The 12,747-nt window shown below is 42.2% G+C and overlaps 1 protein-coding gene across 1 annotated transcript in view; it reads right to left on the bottom strand.

Moving 5' to 3' along the window:
- LOC311128814 (low-density lipoprotein receptor-related protein 1B-like) overlaps positions 1-12,747 on the bottom strand; it is a gene marked incomplete at both ends in the record, with an annotated part of 602,749 nt that overhangs the window by 213,179 nt on the left and 376,823 nt on the right. The window contains 3 exons of the mRNA XM_084161045.1: positions 4,862-5,036; positions 6,552-6,779; positions 7,022-7,153. Coding sequence (XP_084017171.1) covers positions 4,862-5,036; positions 6,552-6,779; positions 7,022-7,153 — 535 coding nt within the window. The remainder of the gene's footprint in view (positions 1-4,861; positions 5,037-6,551; positions 6,780-7,021; positions 7,154-12,747) is intronic.

The following is a 12,747-nucleotide window of genomic DNA, read 5'->3' as shown; positions in this document are numbered from 1 at the left end:
GCAGTGGAGCCGTCGTACGCCCTCGGGAGCGAGAGCCGAATCCCACTAGGTTCCGGAGATGAGACGGGGGGGCTGACCGATGGGGCTGGTTCGGTTGGTGGAGGTGTGGGAACCCCGCTGGTCTCCCATCGGTGCAGAGTATTCATCACTCCCTCCAGGGCGTGACAGACCTGATTGATGCGGTCCTCCTGACCACGAAGACGTTCTGCCATCTCGGCTGTCGGTGTGGTCGCTCCTGCTGATTCCATGATTGATGCGTGATTCTGTCAGAATGGTGTGTGTAGGTGAGTGGAAGGAATCAAGCGCAGGACCCAGGATGACTTCAACCGTCTTTAGTAATGTTCCCAAAGCAACGAGAACAAGGAGTAGCCAACCCAACCGGGTGGCGCACACAATTACGCACAAAACACACAGTGCGTCAAAACAAGAAAAGCGCACACAGTGCGAGCTCTCGGTAAACACAACGAGAGAAATAATCCGAACTTCACAGAGGCAGGCTGACAATGAACCATCACGCATAACACCTGACCCAAACACACGAACTAAATAAGGGAAACAATTAATACACAAATAAGGGACAGGTGTTATGAAACAGACAAAACCAAAAGAACATGAAACATAGAACGGTGGCAGCTAGTACTCCGGAGACGACGACCGCCGAAGCCTGCCCGAACAAGGAAGAGGAGCAGCCTCGGCCGAAACCGTGACAGGTAGCTATTTGAAGAATCTCAAATATAAAATATATTTTGATTTGTTTAACAATTCTTTGGTTACTACATGATTCCATATGTGTTATTTCATAGTTTTGATGTCCCTTGAATTAGTAGGTGTTCTATAACTTTTGACCGGTAGTGTATATTTACACTTCCACCCTCCCCTAATTGAAGTAAACTAATGGACAACAATACTCAGTGTTGACCCTTCAATAGTTATCTGTTGTTTGTTTTTAGTCCCAGCCTTCAGCTACCCTCAACCCCTCCCATCTATCTCTGAAGACCATCTAGTTTTGATTTCTAGCTGCCATGTACAGTATTTTTCCACTGTGCTGGGATGTTTCACAAAAGTTGTGAATCTTTCTAATCTCATAGTTTCTACAGATTGTAAATTAAAGATAAACACCTTTGCTAAGACTATTATTATATTATTGATCAATTGACTATGACTTATCAAATCACCCAGCAGTGCTCTTTGCAGAGTTATCTCCAAGTAAATGTAGCATTTTTTTCAGCCATTCCTGAACCTGCAACCAAAAACAAGCTACATATGGGCAGTACCAAAACAAGTGATCTAATGATTTTGTCTCTTCAAAGCAAAATCTGCAGAGCTGGGACGTTTGTATCCCCCCATATACAGTGCATTCGGAAAGTATACAGATGCCATGACTTTTTCCACATTTTGATACACTGCAGCCTTATTCTAAAATTGATTAAATCATTTCCCCCCCCAAAAAAAATCTATCTACACACAATACCCCATAATGACAAAGCAAAAACAGGTTTTTATAACTTTTACATAAGTATTCAGACCCTTTACTCAGTACTTTGTTGAAGCACCTTTAGCAGTGATTTCAGCCTCAAGTCTTCTTGGGTATGACGCTACAAGCTTGGCACACCTGTATTTGGGGAGTTTCTCCCATTCTTCTCTGCAGATCCTCTCAAGCTCTGTCAGGTTGGATGCGGACAGCTATTTTCAGGTCTCTCCAGAGATGTTCGATCGGGTTCAAGTCCAGGCTGTGGCTGTTCAACTCAAGGACATTCAGAGACTTGTCCCAATGCCACTCCTGCGTTGTCTTGGCTGTGTGCTTAAGGTTGTTGTCCTGTTGGAAGGTGAACCTTCGCCCCAGTCTGAGGTCCTGAGCGCTCTGGGGCAGGTTTTCATCAAAGATCTCTCTGTACTTTGCTCCGTTCATCTTTCCCTTGATCCTGACTAGTCTTCCAGTCCCCGCCGCTGTAAAACATCCCCACAGCATGATGTTGCCAACACCGTACTTCACTGTAGGGACGGTGCCAGGTTTCCTCCAGACATGACGCTTGGCATTCAGGCCAAAGAGTTCAATCTTGGTTAATCAGACCAGACAATATTGTTTCTCATGTTCTGAGAGTCCTTCAGGTGCCCTTTGGCAAACTCTAAGCGGGCTGTAATCTGCCTTTTACTGTGGAGTGGCTTCTGTCTGGACCCTCTACCATAAAGTCCAGATTGGTGGAGTGCTGCAGAGATGGTTGTCCTTCTGTAAGGTTCTCCCATCTCCACAGAGGAACTCTGGAGATCTGTCGGAGTGACCATCAGGTTCTTGTTCACCTCACGACCAAGGTCCTTCTCCCACGATTGCTCAGTTTGGCCGAGCGCTAGGAAGAGTCTTGGTGGTTCCAAACTTTTTCAATTTTAAGAATGATGGAGGCCACTGTGTTCTTGGGGACCTTCAATGCTGCAGATATTTTTGGTACCCTTCCCCAGATCTGTGCCTCGACACAATCCTGTTTCGGAGCTCTACGGACAATTCCTTCGACCTCATGGCTTGGTTTTTGCTCTGACATTTACTGTCAGCTGTGGGACCTTATATAGACAGGTGTGTGCCTTTCCAAATAATGTCAAATCAATTGAATTTACCACAGGTGGACTCCAATCAAGTTGTAGAAACATCTCAAGGACGATCAATGGAAAGAGGATGCACCTGAGCTCAATTTCGAGTCTCATAGCAAAGGGTCTGAATACTTATGTAAATAAGGTATTTCTGTTTTTTATTTTTAATACATTTGCAATACATTCTAAAAACCTGTTTTCACTTTGTGTGTAGATTGATGAGGAAAACATTTTCTTTAATCCGTTTTAGAATATGGCTGTAACGTAACAAAATGTGGAAAAGGTCAAGGGGTCTGAATACTTTCCGAATGCACTGTATATGTACAATTCTATTGGTTGCAAAAATGTTGTATAATAATTTAAATTGAAAAACTAAGTTTTGAATCCGGCGTCGTTTTGTGTATCAGTTCATAAACCATGTGCCATGGAATCGGTACACCAAAAATCTCCTAATTATTTTGCAACCTGTATGGTGCAGCTGTCCATTTTTGGGTCCTTAAATTAATCTGGTATAGTTTTTTATTCATCACAATTTTCTTTAGCCAATTTTGATCTTTAATGCAGGGCCGACAGATAAGTTCCTTACCTTCTCCCCTTTCCACTTGCCTCCTCCATTTTTGCGGTAATGCTGCAATCAGTTGGTTGTAATTTTGAATAGAGCAGACATTTCCATGTATGTTTAACTGCATGTGTGACATAACTCCACCAGTCCTATTCATGATATAATTTACAAAGATTATACAGTTTTTAAACATTTATTCCAAAAATATATATACATTTTAATCAATTAGTACATTTAAGTTTAACCATAATACATGTTCTAATATTTGTTTCTTTTCTTTTTTCTTTTTTTGTCTTTTGTGGTGGATTAAACTGAAATTGCAACCAGTTTTCTGTTGCTTGTTTTAAAAATAGCGATATTTTAATTTTCAAATAACCAAAAGTGAGAGATTGTAATCTGAATGAAGGGAAAAAGGCCATTCTTGAACATGGGGTGAGCCATTTTTACTAATCTGCTAGAGAACCAGTTTGGATTTAAGTATAGTTTTTGTATGACTGAAGCCTTTTGTGAAAGGTCCAATGCTTTAATATTTTATCATTTCTGTACTCCGAATTCATATTCATTATATAAATAGGCCTGTTTAATTTAGTGTGGTTTGTTTTTTGGAATATGTTTTTGCTCATACAATTTCAAAAACAAGTTGTTAGGTGTAGGCAGGGCCATAAGTAATTAGATAAACTGGGATATGCATAAGGTTGATTTTTCCACAAATAGACAGATGTTGTCCTTTCCATGGTAGCAACATCTTAACTAATTTGGCTAACTTCTATTAAAATGTATTGTTGTGAAATAATTAATTTATTTCGGGATATGAATACAGAGTATGTCCACTTCACCGGCGGACCATTTTATTGGTAAACTACATGATAATGTAAAAGTTGTATTTTTTAGAGATCCAATACGTAATATGATGCATTTATCATACTTTGGTTTTAATCCAGAGAGGTTAGAAAAATGATCTAGATCCTCTATGAGGCTGTGCAGGGATCCAAATTGCGTATTTAAAAGAACATGAATCGTCAGCGTACAATGACACTTTTGTTTTTAAGTCCTGGAGTTCTAGCCCCTTGACATTATTGTTGGATCTGATTTCAATTGCTAACATTTCGATGAGATAAATAAATATGTCAATAAAGGACATCCTTTTTTTACTCCTTTTGACAATTTAATTATTTATGAGAAGTAGCCATTATTTACTATTTTACACCTGGGGTTACTATACATAACTTTAACCCATTGTATAAGAGATTCTCCAAAATGTAAATATTCCATGCATTTACGTATATATAAATTCCAGTCGTACTTTATCAAAGGCCTTTTCAAAGTCAGCTATGAATACCAGACCTGGTTTCCCAGATGTTTCATAGTGTTCTATTGTTTTCAGTACTTGTCTTATATTATCTCCAATGTATCGTCCATGTAAAAAACCTGTCTGATTAGGATGAATACATTTAGTTGTAGTTACTGAGAGCTGTTTACTTTTTCCATGTTGATACTGTGTGGCAAAATTGCATACAAAATAAATATTTCCACTGAATAATTGCTGCAAATTCTATTGTTAAAGTTTTTTTCATGACAGAAGCTTGGAAATGCACTTTTATGAAAACATCAAAGTGTCTTGTCTACCCATGGAAGGTCTTTGTTTTCCCTAATCCCACGCTGACGGTGAGCCCCGGAAGATAATGATGAAGTTCACAGATGCTGGTTTAATCTACTTACCCCTTGGCGGGGTGCACGACAAGGCACCTTGGTTTATCAATCCCATGAATGACAGAGGTCTTCAGGGAACCATCCAGGCGAGCGACATTGACTTGAGACTCGTCATTCTCTGAGCTGAGCCAGTATAAGTTCCTAGAGAGCCAGTCTAATGCCAGCCCGCGGCAGTTTAGTATATCTGAGGGGATAACAAAGAGAGCGAGGGTGTCAATCCAACATCTAGTTTTACAGAATCACATGGGTCATCAGTTAGACAGGATAATATACAGACCTTCGGACAGCAAACAGGTACCAAAACATTGGTATTCAATGTTGTTCATGTTTCCCAACAAGATGAGAGGATTTTAAAAAATCTATATATTACAGAGGAAGTAAAGGTAACACTTTATTTTAAGAATCCGTAATAAACCATTTATAAGGCATTTATAAAGTGTGTGTTCATAATTTATTAATCATTACTCCCACATTTATAAACCATTTACTAATCATCAGTAAATTATTTTTGCAGTCCCTAATCTAAAGTGAGCGCTATTTATAGTTTATAAATACTTTATAAATGTTTTGAGTGACCAGGGTAATTTCTCACAAAATTATGGGCATGCCATTGGTAGACATTCCAGCAGTACCTGGTAAAATAATAAGCACACAACACAGGATGTTTAGTGAAATATATATATATATATATATACACACGTGTGAATAACTAGCTTCCTAACATTTACAAATGTGGGAGTCATGATTAATAAATGGTTAAGCAAACGGTTTGTAAATGCCTTTATAAATGGTTTATAAATGCTTTATTATGGACCCTTAAAATAATGTGTTACCGAAGTAAAGATTATAATGGAGTGTGTCAAAAAGCTTATACAGGCAGGTTGTTGTTCTGTTCTGTATCAGGAAGTCATTAATTAAATCTCCGGCACAAATTTTTAGAACGGGAATTAGGGTGTGCTCTGTGGATAATCATCAGAGAAAGGAGAGAGGAGGCACTTCTTGAAAAACAACAATTGTCTTTTGTGCTTTGATGTACTTTCATGCAATACAATTTGGCAAAACAGATATTCCCATCAAAACCACAGCAAAACAAATGATCGTATAAGTTATTTCCTGCCTTTGTCTTGACTCAGTGTTTCATCCCTTTGCAATGTCAATCAGAAAACCAAGAGCTTGGGACTAAAAGGTTCTATTTGAATTTTTGTCAAAATTGAGTTATTGACATAACCTTGTTCTGTTCAATGTTCTCTAACTATATAGTACTCTAAATACCCAAATTCATGTTGTTAAGTTCAAACAAATAATAGATACAAATTGCTGACGCAATTCAAACTAATGTCCCAAGCTCTTGAAATGTAAAATGTCCATCATATTAATCAAATGAGTGGCAGGCCCTGGCACTATGTTATTTAAAGGCCTATACAGTATTGTACCCAGAGTTCCTGCACACCACAAAGCTATGTTAGCCAACTGAGCGAAAGCTTGGGAATTAGCTCGGGGGAGTTAACACGAGTCGTCACGTCTTAGGCAAGGTAACTCACCATGACTCAACCACCTCTGTTACATTATTATCTCTCTGAGTTACACACTTGAAGGACAGACTGTGTCCCAAGTGGAACCTTATTCCCTACATACTGCACTACTTTTGACCAGAGCCCTATGGTCCCTGGTAAAAATGTGGGATTCAGCCATTAACTACCTCCAGAGATGACAGTCTCCAGGCGGGTGCCATTGATGAAGGCCCGTTTGATGGTCTGTGTTTTTACATCCGCCCAGTAGATCCTCTCCTCCTGGGTGTCGTAATCTACCACTGTGACGTCATCAATGTCTGGGACGGTCAGCGCCGTCATGACATTCATGTAAGGGTTGTCAATATCCACCCCACGGATCTCTGACCGCCGGATGTACAGGAGAAACCTTTTCAACACTATGGAGAAATTAGATGGGGAGAGAAATATCAATGGCTACCATTGATTTGTGAAGCGGTTGACCTTTTTAGTCAGATATAGTAATGGGGGTAAGATATGACATGCAAATGCTGATGTTTATCCCAAATCATAATCCCAAGTCAATACTTCACAAATGCCAATGAAATCATAAATATGTAAAAATAAATGTAGGTTCTTTAGATACAGGTGTTACAGGATTGAAGATGGCTGTCCCACTCACCGACACAAGATTGTTTGTTGGGGGACAGTTTCATGAGGTGTGGACAGGTACAGGATGCAGTACGGTTGTAATTGATGAGACACAGGTGTGAGCACGGGCCACGCCCATCATTCTCTTCACATGGGTTAGATGCTAGAGAGATAGAGAGACAGAGAGAGAGAGCAACTTGTCAGCAAATATATAGAAAAAGACGCAAAAGGAGGAGAAACACTTGGGCCATGATGAATAAATGAAGTCAATTGGACAAAAAGCCTCAAAAGAGTCTAATTTCTGTGGGAAACATTTGTAGGAAGTCCACTATACAGTATTTATTTTTTATTCAACCTTTATTTAACCAGGTAAGCCAGTTGAGAAAGAGTTCTCATTTACAACTGCGACCGAGCCAAGATAAAGCAAAGCAGTGCGATAAAAACAACAACACAGAGTTACATATGGGGTAAAACAAAACAGAAAGTCAAAAATACAACAGAAAATATATACAGTGTGTGCAAATGTAGCAAGTTATGGAGGTAAGGCAAGAAATAGGCCAGAGTGCAAAATAATTACAATTAGTATTAACACTGGAATGATGTGCAAGAGATGATGTGCAAATAGAGATACTGGGGTGCAAATTAGCAAAATAAATAACAATATGGGGATGAGGTAGTTGGGTGGGCTAATTTCAGATGGGCTGTGTACAGGTGCAGTGATCGGTAAGGTGCTCTGACAACTGATGCTTAAAGTTAGTGAGGGAGATAAGAGTCTCCAGCTTCAGAGATTTTTATAGTTCGTTCCAGTCATTGGCAGCAGAGAACTGGAAGGAATGGCGGCCAAGGGAGGTGTTGGCTTTGGGGATGACCAGTGAGATATACCTGCTGGAGCGCAGACTACGGGTGGGTGTTGCTATGGTGACCAATGAGCTAAGATAAGGCTGGGATTTGCCTAGCAGTGATTTATAGATGGCCTGGAGCCAGTGGGTTTGGCGACGAATATGTAGTGAGGACCAGCCAACAACAGCGTACAGGTGACAGTGGTGGGTAGTATATGGGACTTTGGTGACAAAACGGATGGCACTGTGATAGACTACCTCCAATTTGCTGAGTAGAGTGTTGGAGGCTATTTTGTAAATGACATCGCCGAAGTCAAGGATCGGTAGGATAGTCAGTTTTACCAGGGCATGTTTGGCAGCATGAGTGAAGGAGGCTTTGTTGCGAAATAGGAAGCCGATTCTAGATTTAACTTTGGATTGGAGATGCTTAATGTGAGTCTGGACGGAACGTTTACAGTCTAACCAGACACCTAGGTATTTGTAGTTGTCCACATACTCTAGGTCAGACCCGTCGAGAGTAGTGATTCTAGTCGGGTGGGCGGGTGCCAGCAACATTCGATTGAAGAGCATGCATTTAGTTTTACTAGTGTTTAAGAGCAGTTGGAGGCTATGGAATGAGTGTTGTATGGCATTGAAGCTCGTTTGGAGGTTTGTTAACACAGTGTCCAATGAAGGGCCAAATGTATACAAAATGGTGTCGTCTGCGTAGAGGTGGATGTGAGAGTCACCAGCAGCAAGAGCGACATCATTGATATACTCGGAGAAAAGAGTCAGCCCAAGAATTGAACCCTGTGGCACCCCCATAGAGACTGCCATAGGTCCAGACAACAGGCCCTCCGATTTGACACATTGAACTCTATCTGAGAAGTAGTTGGTGAACCAGGCGAGGGCAGTCATTTGAGAAACCAAGGCTATTTAGTCTGCCAATATGAATGCGGTGGTTGACAAGAGTCGAAAGCCTTGGCCAGGTCGATGAAGACTGCTGCACAGTACTGTCTATTATTGATCGTGGTTATAATATCGTTTAGGACCTTGAGCGTGACTGAGGTGCACCCATGACCAGCTCGGAAACCAGATTGCATAGCAGAGAAGGTACGGTGTGATTCAAAATGGTAGGCGATCTGTTTGTTAACTTGGCTTTCAAAAACTTTCGAAAGGCAGGGCAGTTTGGATATAGGTCTGTAACAGTTTGGATCTAGAGTGTCACCCCCTTTGAAGAGGTATTTGACCGTGGCAGCTTTCCAATCTCTGGGGATCTCAGACGTTACGAAAGAGAGGTTGAACAGGCTAGTAATAGGGGTTGTGACAATTTCTGCGGCTAATTTTAGAAAGAAAGGATCCAGATTGTCTAGCCCAGATGATTTGTAGGGGTCCAGATTTTGCAGCTCTTTCAGAACATCAGCTGGTGTGAAGGAGAAGTGGGGGGGGGGGGGGGCATGGGCAAGTTGCGGAGGGTGCAGAGCTGGTGGCCGGTGTAGTGGTAGCCAGGTGGAAATCATGGCCAGCCGTAGCAAAATGCTTGTTGAAATTCTCGATTATTGTAGATTTATCGGTGGTGATAGTGTTTCCTAGCCTCAGTGCAGTGGGCAGCTGGGAGGAGGTGCTCTCATTCTCCATGGACTTTACAGTGTCCCAAAGCTTTTTGGAGTTAGTGCTACAGGATGCAAATTTCTGTTTGAAAAAGCTAGCCTTTGCTTTCCTAACTGCTTGTGTATATTGGTTCCTAACTTCCCTGAAAGGTTGCATATCGCGGGGGCTATTCGATGCTAATGCAGTACGCCACAGGATGTTTTTGTGCTGGTCAAGGGCAGTCAAGTCTGAGGAGAACCAGGGGCTATATCTGTTCTTAGTTCTGAATTTTTTGAATGGGGCATGCTTATTTAAGATTGAGAGGAAAGCACTTTTAAAGAACAACCAGGCATCCTCTACTGATGGAATGAGATCGATATCCATCCAGGATACCTGGGCCAGGTCAATTAGGAAGGTCTGCTCGCTAAAGTGTTTTTGGGAGCGTTTGACAGTGATGAGGGGTGGTCGTTTGAGCCGCAGGCAATAAGACAGTGATCGCTGAGATCCTGGTTGAAGACAGCGGAGGTGTATTTAGAGGGTAAGTTAGTCAGGATGATATCTATGAGGGTGCCCATGTTTACGGATTTAGGGTTGTACCTGGTAGGTTCCTTGATCATTTGTGTGAGATTGAGGGCATCTAGTTTGGATTGTAGGATGGCCGGGGTGTTAAGCATATCCCGGTTTAGGTCACCAAGCAGTACGAACTCTGAGGATAGATGGGAGGGCAATCTATTAACATATGGTTTCCAGGGCACAGCTGGGGGCTGAGGGGGGTCTGTAGCAAGCGGCAACAGTGAGAGACTTATTTCTGGAAAGGTGGATTTTTAGAAGTAGGAGCTCAAACTGTTTGGGCACAGACCTGGATAGTATGATAGAGCTCTGCAGGCTATCTCTAAAGTAGATTGCAACTCCACCCCCTTTGGCAGTTCTATCTAGACAGAAAATGTTGTAGTTGGGGATGGACATTTTTGGTGGCCTTCCTAAGCTAGGATTCAGACACTGCTAGAACATCAGGGTTGGCGGAGTGTGCTAACGCAGTGAATAACTCAAACTTAGGAAGAAGGCTTCTGATGTTAACGTGCAGAAAACCAAGGCTTTTACGGTTACAGAAGTCAACAAATGATAGCTCCTGGGGAGTAGGAGTGATATGGGGGCTGCAGGGCCTGGGTTAGCCTCTACATCACCAGAGGAACAGAGGAGGAGTAGAATAAGGATACGGATAAAGGCTTTAAGAAACTGGTCATCTAGTGCGTTGGGTACAGAGAATAAAGGGGGCAGATTTCCGGGCGTTGTAGAATAGATTCAGGGCATTATGTACAGAAAAGGATATGGAAGGATATGAGTACAGTGGAGGTAAACCTAAGCGTTGGGTAACAATGAAAGAGATAGCATCACTGGAGGCACCGATTGAGCCGGTCTCGGCGTGTAGGGGGGGTGGAACAAGGGAGCTATTTGAGGCAGTTTGAAAGGGACTTGGGGTTCTACAGTGAAATTGTATAATAAGAACTAACTGGAACAGCAATAGGCAAGGCATATTGATATGGGAGAGAGGCATAAAGCAGTCACAGGTGTTATTAGAGAGAGCTAAGACAACAACTGGTAATGGCGATGAAAGTTTGGGCTGAGGTTAAACAGATAAACAGGACAGGGTACCGTGTAAAGGAACAGTCCAGCAGGCATCAGCTATGCAGCTGAGTGATCATAAGGTCCAATGAACAGCAATATATGAGACCGAGAGCAGTTCGAATTGGTGCTACAGCACAGCGAGCAGGAAGCAAGGCTGTTGTTTGCGTGTGCTAGTGGGCCGGGGCTAGCAGATGGATCTTCGTGGTCATCGCAACAGGAAGCCTGTTGAAACCACAGACGATTACGTCGGCAGAGCAGTCGTGATGGATCGGCGGGGCTCCGTGTCGGCTCTAGGAGATCCAGTCCGGTTGACAGAGAGGTAGATAGCCGGGTGATGGGCCTGACTCGAGGGTAGCTCAAGGCTGATTAGCCAACCACAACATCCATTCGGTTGCAGCTAGCTAGTTGCGATGATCCTGTGATAAAGGTCCAGTGATTCCGGCAGAAAATCAGATATGTTCTGGGTCGTTAACACGCTGTGCAGACAGTGCAGACTGGCTGATAATAGTCCAGGCTAGAGCTGGCTGGTAGGTAGTGCAGGCCACAGACAATGGTGAAAAAACGCTAATGGTGGCTAATAGCTAGTAGCTAGTTAGCTGCCTACTCCCGTCCGGTAGACAAAGAGGTAGATAGCCGGGATATGGGCCTGGCTCGAGGCTAGCTCAAGGCTAACTGGTGCTTGCTTCGGGGGCAGTGGTGATTAGTCTACAGCAACATCCATTCGGTTGCGGCTAGCTAGTTGCAATCCAGTGTTAAGGTCCAGTGATTCAGCTATTCGGGCAGAAAATCTGATGTTCTGGGTGAAAACCGCTAACGGTGGCTAATAGCAAGTAGGTAGTTAGCTAGTTAGCTGGCTAGCTAGTTTCAACTGGAGATTCTAGATAAAGGTGAGTAAATAATAGAATCCGTTCCACATTGAGTGAGGCGGGTTGCAGGAAAGTATATTTAGTAGAAGGATGAAAAGTGTGAAAGGGAAATATATACGTAAAATAAAAAAAACATTAAAAAAACAGGCTATTTACACGGACACACAACAGAGAACACGACTGCACTGCTACGCCATCTTGGAATCTGTATATTGAATATATATATATTGTATACTGTTTATAACAGAGGAAGTGGTAGTGCACTAGTGTTGAAGTACAATAATATTATCTTCTTTTGAGCCTACGGTCAAAAGGTCTACTTCCCTTCCTGACAGGGTAAAGGGCACCAAAGCTTATAAAAACAGAAAATACAGATGCTTAGTTCTGTAAATCTGCAGCAGACCAATATGATTAAAGGGTTATTCTGAAACGTTAACACTTATTGAAAAGGTCAAGAGCAAGAAATAAAGGAACAGCTGCCAAACTGTGTGTAAAGTTTTTCCATGGCCAGTTGGCCACCTGTACTGCTCAAGCATAACGCTGACTCCCTCTGATACTCCCTCTGAAACAACCATAACGCTGACAAGATGGCGATCCACCCTATCCACACTTACCCCCACCCACATTGTGTTTCAACACTGTTTTCAAGTGGTTTAAACCACTGGTAAGCATTGGGAGAAATGGGTGGGGTAGGTGGGACATCTTTGGTGCAGTTGCATTTGTAATGGATGCTGATCCAGCAAACCTAGTTATACAAACTAAAGAGTAATAAAGAAATGGTAGAGTAACTCCCTACTCGTGGTAAGGCTTGGCTGGTTCAGTTTTGCTTCTTTCGCATAAACTAAAAAATTAGTTCC

This window comes from Coregonus lavaretus (assembly GCF_964263955.1).
Source record: "Coregonus lavaretus genome assembly, chromosome: 5".
Taxonomy (NCBI): Eukaryota; Metazoa; Chordata; class Actinopteri; order Salmoniformes; family Salmonidae; genus Coregonus; species Coregonus lavaretus.
Note: the sequence above shows the minus strand (reverse complement) of the source record. Positions and strands in the feature narration are given on the sequence as shown.